The sequence below is a fragment of the Platalea leucorodia genome (assembly GCF_965183815.1).
Source record: "Platalea leucorodia genome assembly, chromosome: 7".
In the NCBI taxonomy this organism is placed as follows: domain Eukaryota; kingdom Metazoa; phylum Chordata; class Aves; order Pelecaniformes; family Threskiornithidae; genus Platalea; species Platalea leucorodia.
The window spans coordinates 17962077-17983281 of record NC_138829.1 but is presented as its reverse complement, the minus strand read 5'-3'; the positions used below and the strand labels follow the sequence as shown (position 1 = coordinate 17983281).

Genomic DNA, 21205 nt, shown 5'->3' with positions numbered 1-21205 from the left:
AATAGAGTTTGGCCCAGGATTGGAGACTCTGATCTACTCTTGCTTGATATCAGAAAATAGAGTTGATGTACAACATCAGTGTTGGAGAGAAATCACCACTAACTTTGACTATAGAAATTCATAGTAACAGTTTGTCTTATACTATGATTCACATCCCACCAAGTTCACAACTGATACTATTTTTTAAAGAAGACAGGTAATGCTGGCTGAAGGCTCAACAGAACTATAATGAATTTAAATGTAATTACAAGTATTTAAACACAAGGCCATTGTCTCTCACTGTGGGGCAGTCCCAGTTAAATCAGTGGGATCACATAACCAAATCAAAGCAAAATTTAACGTGAGGGAGCTGTTACATTACATGATGGTCACCTATCTCCCGTTTTACGTAGATGGGTAAATGGTGTGTGTGTGGAGGAACCCCACTCTGCAGTATGTGCGTGAGAAGTGTCACATCATGCTAATGTAGTTCACAGCAGTAAATAAAAGCAGCACACCATTTTTAAAAGCTACTTGCACAAGTTAGATTTTTTTCATGAAATGTTCTGGTTTTGTTTGTGAATTCTATGTTCCAGCCATCTGAGGAAAATGTTGCCCTGTGGTTTTTGAGAAGTCAGACATGTAAAGTAGTTCATTTGGCTCTCATGTTTGATGCAGAGTGGCTCCCATAGCCTTTGGTATATGCAAGAATAATGTATTGTTACATGTGACTTCCATTACTGCCTCAAGATGAATGATATGATACCCATTTACAGCTTTACATTGTGCCAGAGGGACAAAGTTTAAGTGAATTAGCAGGTATTCTTAAACTAGATGTGTTTGAAAAAGATCTCTGTTGCTGTGCAAAAAGCTATACACTCATAATACTGATTATCTTACTGCATTCCTTGACAGAAACAAGTTACTAATATTTACGTTCTAACCTTTTGTGATGACTCTCAGGGCAATGATTCTTCAGCAAACCCTTTGAAATAAAAAGTAATTAAATGAGATAAAGAGTTTTGGACAGACAAAGCAAAGCCAATCGGCTAATTACATCACTTCTGTAACTTGAGTTTCCATTTCAGTATTATGTCGATACTGTCTTTTCTCTCTCAGTGTATCACTGCCAATTATTGGAATGCCTCATGAAATATAAGCAAGAAGTATGGAAAGTAAGTTTATGATCATATCTATTTTGTGGAAATAACTGTATTTGGATAGTAATGAAAACCAGATGGTTTGAAAATTGAACCGACTGTGTGCCAAGAAGTTATAAATGATCTTTATATCCAATCCTCCTTCTGGATTATGGAGAGGAAGGTCCTTCTGATTTTTAGTTTACAGAAGCAGCTCCATATTTTGTAGAACAGAGCTCAGTTTCCTAAATACTGTGTGGTTGTGGCTCCATTTAACAGAAATTTTAATAATGACCAATCTTCTCAGTTCATGTAGGACTGAACTTTCATGAGGACTATTTGAGAGTATTGTCTTAGCCTGAATCTGATCTGGATCCAGTTATTTATCTATATTACACCTCTTTGCTCCATGGCTAGACAGAGGCTTCATTTGCTATATGTTAGTATACTATGTGGGGTGGGTGGTAGTTGTTGGATGCTCCCATCAAATGCAGAAGCCAATTGTGAACATGTTGTTGAAGTTAGTCATCTAATCTGCTTGTAAGAGCATACAAAGGATGTTTGGTAGGGCATGAAATGTGTATGTTTTGTGTGTTCAGGTATCTTTGAACACAAGTAATATATATTGAATTGTGGGTTTTTTACCTTGCGAAATAAACGTTTTGTATGTGTCTTTCCTTAGGATTTGCTATATGTGATAGCCTATGGACCATCTCAAGTTAAACCTCCAGCAGTACAAATGTTATTTCACTATTGGCCCAATTTAAAACCCCCTGGGGCAATCAGTGAGTACAGAGGACTGCAGTACACAGGTCAGTGCAGCTGTTTTTGAATATGCCAAAATAAATATAAATGAAATGATGAGAAGTGTGTTAATGTCACATGTTTACAGTCTGATGATGTATTTTGAAATCTTTTGTTTGATAAGTTGGTACTTTGATAAGTATATAAAATATCCATTTCTCTGTATTTTCAAAAGATGTTATGAAAATTAAAAACGGTGATCATGGCTAGTAAATATATTGTGTTACTCCCGATACGAACTAAACCAGAACAGAAGAAATAAATACAGTGTTCCAAATGGTCTGTGAAACTGCCGCCTCGGCCTCACAAGGGTTCTGGCTTATTTGTGCCAGCTGCTATCACTGCTGCTGTTGCTAAGACTCCTTACCTGGCTGTTACTGTCGAAAAAAGTCAGGTGATGTCAGGTGCAGTCAGTATAATGGATAGGTTCTCGACGTTGACTATATGGTGAAAATGAGAGACAAAGTCAGCAATGCAGCTGGAGCTGAGTCGGCGGATGGTTCAAAGTCCTCTGTCCTCCAGAGTCCCCAGTGATACTGATGGGATTGTGCTTCTATAGCTGGGACTGTCCAGCAGCAATTCATGACTTGCTTTTCCTGCTTGCCTGTCTCAACCTGTTTCAAATAATCTCTGTCATATGGGATATGTTTTGTTCACTTTTAAAATTTCTGGACCGGAATGAGACATTTTAAATAACAAAAATGAAGGATTGGAAGAGACCTTAGAAGACCCCCTAGACCAACTCAGGTACATCCTGAATGTTCCTGATACATGTGTGTCTTATCTGTTCTAAAGCCTTCCCTTGAAGGGTTGATAGATTTTCTTGACTTTTAAAGAAATCATTCTTCTTGTACTGCTGTGCATCGCTTCTTTCATGCAAGCAGGTCTGTAAACTAAGCGTGATATTCCATCTGAACCGTTACTAGCACTGGGTAGACTGGAAAAATTTTCCTATATATAAATTTTCTGTTAATATATCCCAGAATGCGATGAGTATTATCTGCAGTTGCATGGCATTTTGACTGGGGAGCATCCCGTATAGCATCCAAGTAATGCCACTTGAACATAATTTTGTTGTTTACTTCTTGTCATTACAAAACTAAGCCTCCTTCTGTGGCTGGACTATTTTTCCTTTATCATAGCTGTGTTTTCATTTTGCCTGGGAATGTTACTGAATTTACTCAGCTACTCCTACCGTCCTGCTCCTGGAGTGGAAGGATAATTAATTAATTCAAGGTGTTGGTGAGATCAGGAAGGGTCTACACCAGGGATGTCTGCATCTTACTTTTTCCATTTCTTCGCTGAGTTCATGGTTCATTTCATAATTATATCCCAAACAAGTCAGTAGGCATATATATTCTAGGTTGTTTATTTTAATTATTAGGCTTCCTGAGGAATGGCTAGGTCTTCTCTCGTATTTGTATAGTACTTAGTACAAGAGGATCTTGTTCTTAATTGATACCACTAGACACAAAGAATATAAATATATTTTCTCCATTTATTAATTAGCTGTGTTTTGGTTTTGCAGCCTGGAATCCTATTCATTGCCAGCACATTGAATGTCATAATGCGATTAACAAACCAGCTGTGAAGGTACTGCTGTTTATTCAGGGGTCAAACCCAACTATCTGGGGGAAGGGAGGTTGCACTTTAACCCCAGCCATATGCTCTGGTTGTGTGCAGGTGACCAAGAGCAGGAGCTAAGGGAACAGGAAAGCCTGTTGAGACCAAGGGGGCCAAGACTTTGTGAACATGTTCTTTGGCTGCCTAAAGCAAGATGGGATATTTCCTCCAACTACTGTGGGCCAAGTCTTGTTATTAAACATGAGGGTGGTTGCAGAGCACTTTATAAAATTCTAAGCTGGCTCCTGGCTAATCCATGTAAATATTTTCCTGAACACATATATGTGTGTAAATATGTGCACAAATAGTACTATATACAGGAAACATTGTGTCAATTACATAGGTACCTATTCACCTTGGTATCTTGACTGGGGTCATACAATGCACCTGATTGTGATCCTTCGCTTGGAACGTGTCCTAAAGCAAATAGCAACAGAGCTTTACTTACCTCTTCCACAGCCCTCTTTGAGGGAGGTAAATGATATCTTTCCTGTTTATACCCAGGTTAACAAAGTAAAATGGCTTGACCAGGATCATAGTGCAATTTGATGACAGACGCAAGAACAGCATCCCAAGTGCAGAGCATGCTACAGTTAGGTGTACTAATTAATTAGACTTGTATCTAGTTAAATATGTAGATACAGCCAATTTTCCTGGCCTGAATTCTTATACTAACGTAATTACATTGGCCAAACAATTCTTCAGTGAGCCTTTTCCACAGGCTGTGATACTGATAGGGCATAATGGTGACACCTATCTCACAAGTCCTGCAAGGGACCACTTTCCTGCCCACTCCAATCATTCTCCATGATCCCTTTTCATAGGAAAAAAAGCTGGAAGGTGCTGCTTCATGTTGCAGTGGTCACTAGATTCAGACTAATCACTGAGTAGAGCAAAATATCAATGAAACTTAGAGTTCCAAGCTTTGCAGATGAAATACCTGAATATTTTTGAATGATCTCTTAGCTTAACTTTGACAGAACCAGTCTTGATCATCACTCAGAAAAATGCAGCCTGTTGTCTCTTGGATAGATGAATGTAAATTTGGTTAACAAAGATGAGAAACATTCAAAGAGGCATTTGTCTTTATAAATAAGATCTTGCACTTGCATGGAGTAAAAAACATTTTGATTTAAGTGGTTAAGATATTATGCATACATACTACTGTTCAGCTTTTCCTTAAATAGTACAAAACACTTAAACAAATGTGTATGTAACTGGCTGTTAACTGTAACTGTAACTCTTTTCTGTAACTGGCTAATGTGGAAGGATAAAAGCTAATGCAAGACAAAGTTTGGACCTATGCTGCCAAGGGAACTCTGGGTCCATAGTCTTCGTTCTGTCACTGGAATTGTGCTGTATAGTTAACAACTATGATGACTGAAAATTAGATTTTGCTGGAAGAGGTGTTACTGAGTGAGAAAAATCTAGACTTTTACATTACCTTGTCCTAAGCAATGGATCCTCTGATTGTCTCTTTGGAAAAAAATAAAAAGTAAGTAAGTGTCATGACTATGCAATGTAAATGTGTAACACAAAATATACTTGTCTTTAAGAGAGTGATAATACTGATAATGAAATATGTTCTGTTGTCTTCCCATAAGCTCTCGTTTTCAGTTACATCCCTCTCTTTGTTAGAAATAATTTGAGATCCTGTACTGCCAGATGCTGAGTACCATCTTTCAGAATACTAAATGTTCTCAACACATATCAAAGCTGTGTTATATTGTATGTCCTAGCATTAATGTGTTGAACTTTCTCAGTGAACTTTAATGAACAGATGTGTTAATTCTTTTCCTTCTCTGTGTTTCAGATGTGCATTGACCCATCCTTGTCTGTGGCTTTGGGTGATAAGCCACCTCCCCTATATCTTTGTGAAGAATGCAGCCAGAGAATTGCAGGGTAGGTAAACTAAGAGCTGGAAAATGATCAGGTATAGTCAGACTCTAGAGTTCAGAACTCTGGAGTTATGTTTTATTTCAGTATGATTAGCATATAATTTATATAGATAACCCTGTTGACATATATGGAGCACACTAGCACTCAATATGAATAAGGATTACAGAAATTTACCCCACATGATAGGCATTTGCATTTAGCTTGAACAGTAGTGAGTTTTAAAGTTAAGATCTCTGAATGAGTGGGATGCATTGATTGTGATAGGGGAATCTTAGTAATTTACAAGCTTTTGCTTATGAAACATTTTTTCTCCTCATCCTTTAGCTGTCATTAAAAGCAGGACATTACAATGAAAACTCTTTCACAGAGACTTCATTACTTTTCTGTAACATGTATTTCAGATTATTCTCTAGGGTATACTGTGAAGCAACAGAGTAAAGAATTTAAATTGGTCCAGGCTTGTCCAGTACCTGGAAGGAATACAGCCTGAGATGAATTAACAGCACTTATTCTTCTTTTTCCTTTTGTTTTTATTTTTTAAAAATGGCTAATTTGGTTTGCATTACTTTACAAGATCTACTAACACTAGAGTTCCAATCATTAGTTCAAATGGACAAGGTTACAGGTAGTTCAGAAGCTACATGGGTTTTTTTGTCCCCAGTTTAAGACACATTTATATCACACCAACTGTAGGAAAAGCAATTACATCTCACCTTAGATTAGTCATCATTGATCTAAAACTGCAGGAAAAAGTAACTGAATTTGGTAGAAGCATAGCTTCTAATGAGACTCACAGAAAATGGTACTGGTACATCTTTTTTTTCCTATGTTCGTCTGTTTTTCTTCACTATCGTTTCTTAGCCATCAGACTTTCAGAGCACACGCTATTTTAATTTGATAAATATATACCTTAAAAGTAATTTTTTGAAAGCCTTGAACATGGTGGACCAACATCAGCAGAGTGGTAATTTGCAATAAGACAGGCACAACAAAGAGAGGTAATGTAAAGCAGCCTGCAATTTATAAAACCACATTTGTAAAAAAGCAGCTTCAGACTAATGTTAGTCCTACCACATTAATTTAGATGAATTTCCTCTGTGCAAAAATAAATGCATATATAAATAAAAAATGGAAAGCTAATTAGATATACAATTTTTATAGGGATCACAGTGAATGGTTGATTGATGTTCTTCTACCACAAGGTAAGAGGTATTTTAAGGGTAGGTACGAACTAATTGTAATTGTACAACCCTATGCTTACTGATACTTCTGCATAATGTATTACTTGAAATGCTGCATTCTATTCTAAAGGAATCTTTTAGAATTTTAAAGTAGCTTGTACTTAATACTGCTATGTTCTATAAGTACAATGAAAAATTGACTAATCCTCTATCTGAAATAGTATGCAACTCTTTATTTGTGAGGAAACAGGGACAATTGAACAGAATTTCAAATCTTGAAGCATCCACAGTTGGGGCCAAGTTTTTTAAAAGTTTTTGTGTCCCACACTGGTGTCCAACAGAAGGAGCTAGTTCTTCCAGTAACCTGGAGCTGATTCAAAAGCTCTTAAAGCTTCTGAAAATCTATTCTATGAACAGGAGGCTGTAAAGGATATCAGAAAAGGACATAAAATATTTTTCAACTATCCATTCATAGATCCAATCATTGTCCTTTGGCCAGTGAGAGAGCCTGGTATTCTATTATCTACCAGAATGCAGACAAAGCTTGTTGACAGACTAATCCAGAATTTTCTGGGTTTACAAGGACAGTGACGTATTCTCTAAAATAACCCTTTCAAGGACAGAACAAAGACACTCCCTCTCTCTTGGTTCTGCGAACTGAAAATTCTTAGGCAGTGGAGATTTTTTTGCTGTCTCCTTTTAGTTGAAATCTAATCCAGATGAGGAATGTTTTATTTACTTAAGGGAAGTACATCTTTTCACTCAGCCACCTATATTTACTGAATCAGATGTTGCCAGGGCAACAGACTGAACAGCTACTGCTTACAGGTTGAACCTGCAAACATTTTGCTATAGAGATATGGGCCACAGACATAGTGGCTGCTTCTACATTGTTCATCCATATTCACTAATCTTTCACCCTGCAAGCTTTCACAGGCAGTGTAGGCACATCTGAGCCATGTCTCCTACAGCATGCCACAGCAGTGTGCCTACAGTTGTACTTTCACAAGTCTGTCCGTGAGGCAGAAGCATAGGCAGAAGGTGGATGGGATGCAGAGCACACCACACAATGCACCAAGGCTGTTCTTTCATTTCAGTGTAGAAATAGCCAGTAGGCCTAAGTATACAGTGTCCTACCTCATGCAGTCCAACAGGCTTAGAGGTTTCAATAATATCTGGAATGTCAAGTTTAGCCTCAGAGACTTCCTTGCAGCAAGTCCATTTTCCCATGGCTGCCATAGTAAAACAGAAGGATCATCATTCTGTGTTGATGTTTTGTATGCCTTCCCCTTACAGCTGAAATTTCTGCTATATGTCAGAAGAAGGTAAGATTCAGCCATCTGTGTGATGGGGCATGATTTGATGTTGTGTGTAGTGTCATTCCATTACTATGTGGTGCGTTCTTTTTTGTACCATTCCAAATTTTCACAATTTATCCATGAATGCATTTGTTGGTGGATGGGAATGATTCAGCAGCAAGGTTTCTTTTTGTTAAAACTGCTGATGTTTGATTTGAGTTGTAGGTTTTTGTTGAAGTGGCAATTAGTAAACAATTCAATTATGCAGTTGAGCTCAGTTTTTATTCTATAACTCTGCTTATGAAGAATGTAGAGCAAGAGATTGATTTTAAATCTAAGTGTTTATATCTTCTCATCTCCTTGAAGCCTTGGATTAATCCTAAATTGGAAAAAAATCCTACTGTAAACTGTATATTTTTAAAAATAGATGGACTGAAAATCTTCAGTGCTTTGCTCTAAAAAGATGGCTGACAAAAAGAATCTGCTTGCAATACATACCAGCTAGTGTGTTTTAATAACATTTTAATAATGAGGAATACAGCGTATAACATACTCTAGATCTCATGTGGTAAAGAAAGCTTTTATGTTGGGCTGGATTACCAGGTGGCAAAAGTCAGGGTAGCACATATTTTGGAGGCATGGACGGTTACCTATGATAAGGTAGATCCTTACGTAGCGTAAACTGATGTGGCACAATTGATTACACTCCTAAGGATCTGCCTGTTGCTACACGTAACTTAGAAAGACATTCTGAAGTATAAGCAGGGGTTAAGAGAACTACTGTAAATTTTAGAGATTGCTCCAAGGTAGAAGGTTGAGGTTGATGACTTAAATGTTGGTTTGGTCTGCTCCAGAAGAAAAGCAACCGTGACATTTAAGTCCAGGCCCAGCATTTAGGCCTGAGCTCATCTTTCTGGAAGTTCAGTGACACTTGGCATCAGGAGTTAGTGTGCAGTTGTGCTTATATATAGTGATTTTGGAAAGGACCAATACTTGAGCCAGTTCCCCAGTGCTGACTCTCATCCCTGTTTTCAGTTCCACTTCCTGATACTCGTGGCCTGATAAAATCTTTTTTATTTTCCAGAACTGTAGTTCACATGTCAGAAGAGCTGTTGTCACATGCTTCTCAGCGGGCTGCTGTGGCCGCCATGGCAACAGGCCAGTGCGATATTGCAAAAGATGCCATTCGAATCATCACAGCAGTGAGGTTGGGGCAGCTGCAGAAACCCATCTTTATCAGACCTCACCACCCCCTATCAATACCCGGGAGTGTGGGGCAGAGGAACTTGTGTGTACTGTGGAAGCTGTGATCAGGTAATATGGCAGCTTATGAGGCATCAATATGTAAAGCAGCATCAGGCTTTCATGTAAATATTGCCTACAAATCTTGTGCAAGTTGATTTTAGTTTCACCAGGATAAGTTCAGAGCAGGGGCGCTGAACTCCTGCTGCATTAGCAGAGTACCGATCAGCTGTGAGTGTTGTCCTCATGAAAGAAATCAGCCTTGAATCTTTGAATTTGATGTTATTTTATTACTGTTCTCAGGAAAATAATGAATCAGATGCCTTAACCTCTAGTTATTCTTGATCAGATACCGGTATCCAGTGCAGGAAAGCTGCACTGACTGACCACAAGCTTGTTTTATAGCTTGCTGAAGGAAGCAGAGTTTCATGCTGAGCAGAGGGAGTATGAACTCAATCGCAGGAGGCAGATGGGCCTCTCCTCGTCCCATCACTCCCTGGACAACACAGACTTTGATAATAAAGATGATGACAAGCATGACCAACGCCTCCTGAGCCAGTTTGGAATCTGGTTCTTGGTAAGAAATTCCTGCTCTCTTCTCACTCCTCTTGCTTCCCTCTCCTTTTCTTTCTGAAGCCTTGATTTTATCTCTTTTTTCCTACTTGTCTTTAGTTGAGTACTTTTCTGATTTGTAAGCAAAAAGGAGTTCTGTGAAGCTGTCAGGCTTGGAGATTTCAGAACTAGTTTGGGTGGAGCTGCTCACTGCCTTCTGAGTCCTGTATAGAGTGTACAACAGAATTATTCACCCTCTCAGGTTTTTTATTGACTTTCTGTGTGCCATCGTCTTCTGCTCACAGGTGCCCCCTGCTGAGTGCCATTATTTTAACCTTAAAAGGCAATCCCCTAAAGATCTTTCACCTTCCATCTTTCAACATCACTCTCTGGAAACTCAGCTTTCTCTCTTACCTCTGAATAGGCTGGAGGAGTCTTAGCGGGCTCCTTTTCCTTCCTGCCTTCAAATTGGTAAAGTGGGATCAGTTCCAGTCATTGTACTGCAGCTAATTCACCCAGGGTGGGTTGACAGAGTGAAGCCTTGCTGGTTCTACCCCTCACAGTAGCTAGCAGAGATTATTCCAAAATAGCAGGGCTGCTGCTGGCTAGTTCGAGAGCAGGCCAGGCTGGAGCCTGATAGATCCTCAGAAATTGGGTTCTGCAATTCCCCTTAAGGAGAATTCTCCTTCTCAGGCTCTTTCCAATTCACCTTGAGCTCTCAGGCTCTCTCCTCCTCTGTCACCCAGTGACAAGTGGGGAATAGTAGGACCCCTCATCCATCATCTAAACAGAGATGGTGGCAGGTCTAGAATCCCATAATGCCAACAAAGCTGCTTTGCTCTTGCAAGGGACTACATGAGTAAGCTTATATTCTGCTGGTATCCTGTGGGTTTTGTTGTTTAATGTTCTTTTTGACTTAAAGCCTTTTATTTTTTTTATTTTTTTTTTTTATTGTGCCATATTCATCTATTCTGTTTCAAATGGTGTTTTGTAAAGACTGAAGGCCTACATTTCCAGAAGCAGAATTGAAGTCAGAACAGAACAGGTTTTGTTACACTGTACATGCCTCATCCTAGACACTGAGAGTCTATCTTTCTATGGTAGGGAGGGGGAGCTCACTGACTTCATTCTATTCTAATAAAATCTCTTGATCTCTCTCTAGTGAGTATTGGCAGAGATGACAGCACAGATTATGAGAAATAGTGGGTTGCTGTTTTCTTTCATAAAATGAATACCTTTCATCTAGAAACTGGACAGAGCTCAAGAGTTCCTATTAGAAAGGCTTCCAGCTGATACTGCCTTTGAGTTAACACTCAACTGAGACAAGCACCAGGAAGCAAACACCTTAACTTCAACCTGCAATGAAGTAGAACAATGAAGACTGTACTTTGAATTGGCAAGGGTGTTGTTAGCTGCCTCATCCCAAGAAAAAACATGGTGGAAAAGCACTTGTAAGATGGGTTCTGGTCTTCTCTGGGAAGCAGTGCTGTCAGCTGGTTCCCCAGAAATGACATGAATGTTTCTCCTTTGTTCACTTGCTGCAAGGCAGCAGTCACTGGTTTCAGGTTGCTAAGTGCTGAGAGTACAACTTGCACTAGGAAGTGGCAACAAACAGCTGATAGGTGGTTAAAGGAGCTTCCTAAATCTCCTGTCATCTGTTATTTTCCATTCTTTGGATTCAGGGCACCAACCTGACTTGAAACTGTCTCCTGTCCCCAGAAGATTCCAAGAGCTCAAATAGCAGGTAATTAAGGGCTTAGCAGTGTGCCTGCTCTGTGAACTGGGGTATAGACTTGGTCTCAGATTTGGGACAGTTTTACAGTGTAGACATAGTTTTAGAAAGAGAGAGTTTGGAGAAGGGGAGAAGAATACTAATTATTATGTGAGAATTTTTGAGGACTTAAAACTCATATTCCCACCCCAAGTGAGGACAAAACATCAAAACTGGAATCCTTTTACAAAGCAAAACTCACTTATTATATTAAGTAGACATCTTCTTTCAGACTTTTTGAAACTTTTCATTTGGTTTGTCTTTTTTCTTGTACATTTTATATATACGTGTGTATGTGTGTCATGTATTTTACCAGGCATTGCATTACCTTTTGAAATGAAAAGTCATTTTAAAGTTCAAACCAAAAGGTTTCAGTTCATCAAAGCATTCTGTATTGGTATTTTCAGTGTTGAAACTAAGAAACAAAAAATTCAGTGCTTGTGTTTTTTTTTCCCTCTTACTGTTATTTTCTGGTTTGGAAATGTTTTGTCAATTGCCCTGTGCCAAACTCTACTTAAAACTGATCAGCTCATTTGTCTTCTATGTAATCTGCATCCTCCTATCTTTGAGAATATGTAAAATATAGTAGGCAAACAATTTGCCACGTTTAATTCTAGAAATGAAACTTGATTTGTGTTTCTGTCTTCTAGGTGAGCCTTTGCACTCCGAGTGAGAATACACCTACGGAGAGTTTAGCAAGGCTGGTTAGCATGGTATTCCAGTGGTTTCACTCTACAGCTTACATGATGGACGATGAAGTTGGTAGCCTGGTTGAAAAGCTCAAACCCCAGTTTGTTACTAAATGGTTGAAGACTGTTTGTGATGTCCGATTTGATGTCATGGTTATGTGCCTCCTTCCTAAACCAATGGAGTTTGCCAGGGTAAGAATAATTTATCCGAAGGTTCCTTTATTTGCCACAGAGATTAAAGTCTTAAGTATAAAGACCATTTCTCCCCCAGCTCTGTCAAGGCAAAAGAAATCTCAGTGGTTGAGGGAGCAGTGGAGTTCAGGAACTTTTCATAGCATTTTTAGTTCTACTGTGTTAGAGAGCAGGGATTATTTACAGTAATATGAAGACGGGTTGGAAGAATATTATAGGTATTGAAAGATACTGTACATTTTTGATAGCTGCACATTTCCATTATGCTGCTGAAGCACCCAAGCATATCTTTAGACAAAGGTATCGTTTGCTCGCAGATATAAGCCTGTCCTTCACTAGTCTGCTTTACTCATGTTTCTCTGTTCTTTGCATATTTCATCTCTGCAGCTGTGAATTAAGGTTCATGAAATCACACAGTTGTAACTGAAAGGAGCTCTGAGAATACTGGTGCCCTATAGCTTCAGATACCTAATTTAGGTGACTCAGTTAAGAGATTAGTCTGCCATGGTTCGCCTTATTGTGGATGGAGAGAAAGAGACTTATCTGGAAGGTCATTCAGGGTGCCTAAGTGAGACCGTTGTTGGAATCGTTTCTAGAAAGAGTCAGAGTCTTTCTGTCCATTAATTATGCAGGACTTGCCACCTAACCTGGATAGTGAAGACAGGCAACAAAGTCGGGCATGTGACTATTCCTCTATAGAAAATAAAACATCAGCATGAAAATAGGAACTTTGTGAGGGGTTTAAGATTTTTTCTTCATTTATTACTGCCAGGTGTACCACGTGTTCTTTTGTAAGACTTTCATTTTGTGATCCTCTTATGTAAAATGTCCAGGGGACATGTTGGTTTTGTTTCCTAAAATTAAGTGGCTAGATTAGGAAAGGCCATAAAGACTTGACGAGATATATTACATCATCAGGGATGAAGTGTGCATCCGTAGATTTTTCATTACCTAATATGTGGGATTTGCTGTACGTGTGCAGACCAGCATGTGTATGTGTCTTACTCTGAACCATCGCTCTGAAGATACACCTGGCTGTGGAAGGGTTGGAGGGCAGCTGAGGAAATTTAAGAGGTGGATGGATGGATGAATTGAATGTTAGAACTGAAGAAAGGAGATCAGGGCTTTGAGACTAAAGGGGAAAGGAAGGACTGAACCTCATGCTGTAATCTGTTATGGATCTTTTTCTTGTCTTGGATCCAGCCCCTTTTTTTGATTTTTATTATCCCACTGCAATACTTCAGACTAGACTGACAACTTGCCAGATTTGCAAGGGTTCACTAGAACATGAAGACAAACAGCCATGAAATCAGCTGTGATGAATGGAGAAAAAAATAGTTTGTTGGCTGAGATTACCAGTAGTTGCTGCCAGAACAGCAGGCATCTCTAGAGCCATTAGCCAGGAACAGCAGATGTGAGCTGAGGTCAGTTAGAATAATTAATCTCTGTAGGCCAGTTACTTATTTACTTAGACATATATTTTTTGGCTTCCATCACTTAGAACCTTCCCTCAAAAAAACCTAAACCAAACAACCACAAAAGGACACCTGGTACAGACCAAGTTTTTAAAAATAAAGATGCAGCACTGTAACAAGTTGCCCAGAGCAAATAATTGAAGGTGCAAGTTTGACCAAACAAATCTGTCCCTTGCTGAGAACTGTAAACAATGAGAGGTTACTCTGCGTCATGGCCTGGAAGTGAGCAAACTTCAGCTAAATCTTGAACAGTGCTTTTATGTACTGTGGTCAAATGACAGAAGAAAAAAACAATGCAATCCCCATGGCTGAATTCTAAATTCAGGCTGGAAGGTGCTGATGATCACCCCCCACAATTTCTTGGCTGCAACACACTGAGCAAATTTATGGTGCTGGGCAAGTTACAGGGACTAGAAATACCATTCATCAGTATGATTCCTGGAAATACCCACAGGTTGGTGGATACTGGGACAAATCGTGTAGTGCTGTGACCCAATTAAAAGAAGGGCTGAATCGAATCCTTTGCTTGATTCCATACAATGTGATAAACCAGTCGGTGTGGGAATGTATCATGCCAGAATGGTTGGAAGCTATAAGGACAGAAGTGCCTGATAATCAACTGAAGGAGTTCCGGGAAGTGTTGAGGTATGTAGACATATGTAGGAACCATTCTATTGTTGCTTATGTTGATCATTGAGGCTTTTAGCACAATAAGATGGTGCCAGCAAATAAAAATGCCTGTGTGCAATAGACAGTACTGAGTGAATGCTTCTGAATTTTTTATGACTTATATTTAGACTAAAGCACTCGAGCTTTGGGAAAATTTCCTTCTATTGCTCCTGATATCCTCGAATCTGTATCAAGAGCAAACTACATGGATGCTTCTTTGATGTGAGCAAGGCACATTTTCAGTGGCTTCCTGCAGCATGGTGGAAGAAGCATCTTTCTTCTCCTGGCCAGCTGTTGATGAGAAATAGTGGGGATTGGTAGAGCTGGCACTGGAAGAGTGATGATTTGTATTGATTTACTTAATATCTTCCCCTGTTGAGCAAAGAAAACACCAGAATAAGAATGGTGGCTGTCTGAGTCATAATTTCATGTCTGCTGTATGCCTTTGACAATAAAACTTCACATTGCCTTTTAACTGATGAAAAGGCTCTGAAACTGACTGTAAGTTTATATTTGTAGGTATCGATGTAAACTTTTTTAGTGTAAACATGGAATAGTGGAGGAGTGGTGAGATAAGAAATGCTGGTAGTAAGATTGCCTTTTGACCAGTTTTCTGTTATATCTCACACAGTGTGTGCCATGGTAACTCAGTGACGCTGTATTTTTTTTTCTGCTTTTCAGCAAAATGTTTGACATTGAACTTTGTCCTCTCCCTTTCTCCATGGAGGAGATGTTTGGCTTCATTAGCTGTCGATTCACAGGGTATCCATCCTCTGTGCAAGAGCAAGCATTGCTTTGGCTGCATGTAAGTGTCCTCTCTTGACAAGTCATGCTGAAGCAGCTTATGATTTTGGAAAAGAAAAAAAAAAGGGGGTGGTGGGGGGGAAAGAAACCACTTTTCCAAGGATCATGGAACCTTTCTGCCCTTTGCGTAGCCCCAGTGTAAGGATGGTTGGTAGACAGATCCCGGGAAGCTTTATGTTACTAGGCCATCATGGGCAGTATAATGGAAGCCTGGAAATTCATTTTACCTTTGAATGTCAGTTGTGTCTTTAGGGCCATTCAGCTGTCTGACTTTTTGTCAGCAGTAGGTTTTAGTTTCTGCAGAATTTGATCTGTAGATTCCAAAATTAATTCCAGACTCCAGAAGCAGCTGTAGTTGTTCCTGCATACAAAGATCTGGATTAGACTAGCTCTGTACCCATCAAGCTTTCTGCTACTCTGGCCTTTTTGTGCTATATTTGCACACAAAGCTGGCATCCACCCAGTGTTCATATTCAAAAGCTACAGGGACAATCGTGTCAGCCGGGGGCAGTGAATTCAAAACGGTATAAAATCTTCCACAGCACCTCAGAATAATACCTGTATTCTTCATTATCACTTCTTTTCTGCTGAGGGTTATTTTGGTTAAGCCTCTGCAAAGACCAATTTACCTGATGACTGTATCAATTTTCAGGTATGCAGGGTTTTCAAATAAAGTATGAATTTTTTAGACAATTCTTGACCTAATAACAGTTAATGACAAGTATGAGTGAGCTCATATTTGTCTGAGTGTTGGTGAAAAAATAGATAATGAATATTCCCTTACTGATTTGCAGATAACTGTCCTGTCACTATGTTGACACCTGTAGGCAACCATTCTGACTAGGTTCTTAGAATTAATACAGGAATTCAGTTTTAAGTAATAATAAGTATAGTAAATAGTTATTCATCCAAGTATTGGTAATACTTTTGGTTTACAGAAATACTTTCCTGGAACAACCTCGCATCTCTGTCTGTTTGTGCATAAAACTGATCTCAAGGCACACCAAGTGGATGCCAACAAATATTTTGAAAATACCCTTTTTTTGCCAGTTCTCTTTTGCCCTGATTCTAACAGAAATCTAAGCTCACAGCTCACCTCATTGAATCCCAAAATTAAATGCATGGAGCTTGCTGAACTGAGGATCATATGATAAAGGTGCTTATAAAGTGGCGGGCATTTTTGGTCAAACTTGAAACTCATGCTTTTTTATTGTCTTTCCTCAGGTGTTATCTGAACTAGACATTGTTGTTCCTCTTCAGTTACTAATCAGCATGTTTTCTGATGGAGTTAATTCTGTAAAAGAGTTAGCAAATCAAAGAAAATCGAGAGTCAGTGAACTGGCAGGAAACCTTGCAGCTCGGAGGGTAACAGTTATTTATCCTGCTTATTTTTTTGCTTAGAACAGTTTTCCTGATAGAATGCATGTGAAGAATTAAAAACACTATAAATTTTGAAAATGGAAGAAAATTGGCATGACTTCTTCAGTTAATACCACTCTGTTACATGGTCAGTATAAAGATAATGCAGATAGGAACTGCAGAAAAACTGCAGTTTTTCCTTAGTGAACTGGTTTGTTTGGGCTACATTTGGAGTGTTCTTGGTATCTTTTCCAACCATTTTCATTCTCTGCACCTTCTACTAATAACCATCAACAACAAGTTGTTAGGGACAACTGGTCACCCAGAGTGAGCTTTTGTATTCTAGTGCAAATTTGGTGGGCCTAGGTGTGTTTTAGTAGGGTGACAGAGCAGAATTTATTTCTGTTGCCCTGCATTTTTCTTCCCCATCCAAGAGATGCAAAAATTTATCTAAAGTTGTCTGTCAAAGGCTTATGGTCTAGAAGAAAACTTGTACAAATCTGTAGGCACTACACATACTTGGACTGATGTGACTAACTTCCCAGTAATCTTGGACGAAGTGCTTCAAGGACAGCAGGAACAAGAGTGCTTGAAAGGTCAGATCTTTAGATTTAAGGAACTACACCATCTAGGCAGTTGATGATTCCTTACATGTGGTCTGCCTGTCTTCTGATGTAGCTCTGCAGAGAGCACTCCAACACCTAGCCGATGACCACTTTAAACTAAGCATAAAAAATGGACAAACTTACTGTCTGGTCTTTCAGGCCATAGCTGGCCTAAAAATAGACCTTATGTGTCATCTAACTGCAACACTTAGGGGTTCTCAGGGTGTTTAGGTGGCCAACTGTGGTGTGGACATAAATCAATACAGACATGCACATCTTGTTCCCATTGTGTCTAGTTCATTTCCAGCTACCTGTATCCTTGGTATAGCCTCACTTAGGCTGTTCTCTTGAGATAGCCTCCTTTATTAGCCTCCTACTATTGAAGTTCGTGTCCCTGGATCGTGGAGCGGATCATTGTAACCTGATGGCCACTTTACTGCCTGCACCAATTTTCTGTTTGGTTTATGATGTTAAAATTACTCCTTAGTAGGAATAAGATAATGGATGTCAGCCACTTATCTTAAGAGAATGTATAAATCTGTTCAGAATATGATTCCTGTACTTCTAGCATATTTTATCATTTAATGGCATTAAGGGACACGGGTAGATTTTGCAAAAACACTACAGAAGGGGACAGTAAAGCTGTCAAAGTTCTTGCCATTTTCTGCAATTTCGTATAGAATGAGATTGCTTAAATGCCTAACAGTCATTTGGACATGTTGATTCTCTATGTCTTCAGGTAAGCGTTGCTTCTGACCCTGGGCGCAGAGTTCAGCACAACATGCTGAGTCCTTTCCCAAGCCCCTTCCAGAGCCCATTTCGGAGTCCAATTGGTAGTCCTTTTCACAGCCCTTTCAAGAACTTTGGTCACCCCAGTGGAAAGACAATTGATTTTGACTGTGAAGATGATGAAATGAATCTTAATTGCTTCATTCTGATGTTTGATCTCATCTTGAAGCAGGTACTTGCAGAAGAAAAACACCCATATTGAGGGTACATTGGAGTTCCGTAGTCACTTTTGGCTCTCCTTTAATCCTGTATTGAGTCCTTTTCTGCAAAGGGACTGGCATGAAGTGTAAGGCATTTAAATCCTTCTACAGATGTCATCTGCCTTTACCCATATGGGAGTTATAGGTTCATGTTTAATGAAGAGAAGTTAGAAACCTCCACATTTGTGTTAGATAACTCATATGAGTGAAAGGAACTTCTCCTTGGAGATGTGTTTATTTCTACAGACTAGAAGCAGAGGCTTGTTGATAGGCTTAGATTAAATGCATAATTTTTGGATAGCTAGTTTTAGACATTGTGAATCCAAGGCCAAGTGTTTTGGATAACTGTCTCCAGGTAAAATTCATGGATCCTGGGCTTGACATTGTCTATTTACTCTAGCTCTTCAAGCTTGGGCCTCAATACCAGTGGCAATTTAAAATTGTGAGTTCCAGTTTATCTCAAACTCTTCCCAGTACTGTAATATAACACTAGCAGAAATGTAGGAATAGGCAGAATCGTTAGTGCTCTGGCTTTTAAATAAATAATAAATCCTTACTCTTTTCACTCTCTTTCAGATGGAACTCCAGGATGATGGTGTCACTTTGGGCTTAGAGAACAGCATTTCAAAAGATATAATATCCATCATAAACAATGTGTTCCAGGCACCCTGGGGTGGTTCTCACACCTGTCAGAAAGATGAAAAAGCAGTTGAATGTGGTCTGTGTCAGTCCAGCATTCTGTGTTACCAGCTGGGTTTTGAGCTCCTGGAACAGCTTGCTCCAAAAGAAGAAATCAGGCTTGTGGTAAGTAGAGCAGGAAAGGGCCTGTATTATTGGTGTGCTGAAACTCCTCTTCTTCGTTGTTCTCGTCACATTGTGCACAAGGGAGCAAAGCTGCACTGGCCTTTGGCATGGAGGATTTGAGAAGCTGAAGCAAAATGCCATTGAATTTTAAAATTTCCTAAGTTTGAATTGATTCAAAGAACCCAGGGAAGATGACAATATTCATCCAGCATGAACTCTTCCCCCATCAACACTGAAGAGCTGATACTCCTATGATACTGTGTCTTAAATAAAATGTGAAATGTTAATACTTAGTGTTTTTCACCTTCTTTTAAAAGCTAAGAGTGAGTATTTTGAAATGATTAATGATTTTGAGTGAATCAGTTGTCAAGTGAGCAAGCCTTAGTTGGTGCTTGATTTTTGAAAATGCTGAGCACTGTTGAAAGACAGAATATACTTCAGGTTGAGTATCCAACTTTATCAGACACAGATATGTACTCACCAATCCCTAGTCATCATTAAAGTCCTCCAGCTTTGCAGAAGAATTGAAGCATTGCCTGTGGTGTGATGAATTTATTTTAAGCTGTATGTCTATTATACGTAACTGTTCCATCTGATAATTCAGAAGACAGCATTGTTCCCCTTATTTTGAGGGCTCATTTGCTGTGGCATGGTAGTGGCAGGATGTTTATTAGTAATTTTTTTTCGGTAGTGGGCATAGTGATGCCTTTTGATATGTAAAAGTTTCGGAATTCCGTTTGGATGTGTATGCTAATACACATTAGTATTACACACAAGTAGGTACTGTGCATGTGGTATTCAGTAACTTGTACTAGAAAAATCATCTCATGCCCTTTCGGTTCAGATGCTCACCTCAACCAAAAAATAGCAAGTGGTGAAGTCTTTTGAGTGCTGGGGCTCGGTACCATTTCTATGATCTACCTTGCAATTTGTAACAAAGTTCACAATGGCAACCTGTGATCCTGAGCTCCTGGCCACAGGCAGAAGTAACTCCAGCCTGGTCCTTTTTTCAGTGTAGAAGTGATTGAGGTAGCTCCTGCCTCTATGCCTGTAATGCTACAGGAAACATGCCCTGCTCTTGTCTGTTACTTCGCTGAGGCAAGGATGACAAGTTTGGTGAAACCACAGCACTCTGATTGGATCCACTTCATCTCCAATATGGATATACAGTTTCTGTTAAGTGGTATCACTTACCTCCACAGTTGAAACATAGTCTTCTTGTCGGTATGCATTTGCTGATGCAGATTTTTAGATAGGCAGGTGATTTCAATGCACAAGTGTACACGGAACTAGACAGTGTCTGCCTCATTTGAGCTCAGCTTATCACACCAAATATAACTTAAACAGCAGGATATGGCCTCATGTATTTAGATAACATCAAAAAATGAATTTAACTTATTATATTCTTAAAGGAGCCCACAGATAACCTCGAGGATAGTCTTCTGTATACTAGACCTGAGTTTATTATAGGAACTGAAGGAGAAGAGGAAGACAAATTGGCACCAAAACATGGAGAAAACCCGGGAAATCACACAGAGATCACAGAAAATGCTGGTAGGTGGAGGGTGAGAAGGTTGAGTATTTCAGTAGGACTTTAAATGAAACGCTTCTACTCATACAGAATAGAAGGTTCTGAAGCAGTCTGTCAAGTCCAACAATGCACAGTCACTTTTTCCTCATGCATTTAATTCTTTCAACATATTAATTAAATAGGAAGGCTGTATTTATGTTGATAGCAAGTGTGACTGTCTCTCAAAAAAGTGTTAGAAGAAACCTTGGCTTTTTGAACATATAAAATAACAAAACCATTACATGCCAAATTCTGTGCTGTTGTAACTTTACTGACTGCAGGGTTACTGTGGCTAGAATTAATTTCTGTCTCATCACTTTGACATTCTTTAGTTTCATTTTGAATCCACAGATGAGAGAACTTTAACAACATTTTATGTAACTTACATTTTTAACAGCGATAAAGAATGACCCAGAAAGAAAATTTTGTTATCAGCAACTTCCAGTTACCTTGAAGCTCATATACACTATATTGCAGGTAACATTGATTACTTGTTTGTTTAATCTGAATTTTTGGTTAAGTGGTGTCATTGTGTTGAGAGTAGTACATCTGCTTCCACAG

At 39.1% G+C, this 21205-nt stretch overlaps 1 protein-coding gene across 3 annotated transcripts in view; it reads left to right on the top strand.

The window, feature by feature from the left end:
• UNC79 (unc-79 homolog, NALCN channel complex subunit) overlaps positions 1–21205 on the top strand; it is a gene marked incomplete at both ends in the record, with an annotated part of 115034 nt that overhangs the window by 18655 nt on the left and 75174 nt on the right. For all 3 annotated transcript variants that reach the window (XM_082316844.1, XM_082316843.1, XM_082316845.1), the window contains 16 exons: positions 1099–1154; positions 1801–1930; positions 3451–3515; positions 5359–5447; positions 6606–6646; positions 7922–7950; positions 9008–9237; positions 9571–9742; positions 12139–12369; positions 14299–14489; positions 15195–15318; positions 16542–16682; positions 18021–18242; positions 18847–19074; positions 20487–20628; positions 21042–21121. In XM_082316844.1, the coding sequence (XP_082172970.1) occupies positions 1099–1154; positions 1801–1930; positions 3451–3515; positions 5359–5447; positions 6606–6646; positions 7922–7950; positions 9008–9237; positions 9571–9742; positions 12139–12369; positions 14299–14489; positions 15195–15318; positions 16542–16682; positions 18021–18242; positions 18847–19074; positions 20487–20628; positions 21042–21121 (2171 nt within the window). The remainder of the gene's footprint in view (positions 1–1098; positions 1155–1800; positions 1931–3450; positions 3516–5358; positions 5448–6605; positions 6647–7921; positions 7951–9007; positions 9238–9570; positions 9743–12138; positions 12370–14298; positions 14490–15194; positions 15319–16541; positions 16683–18020; positions 18243–18846; positions 19075–20486; positions 20629–21041; positions 21122–21205) is intronic.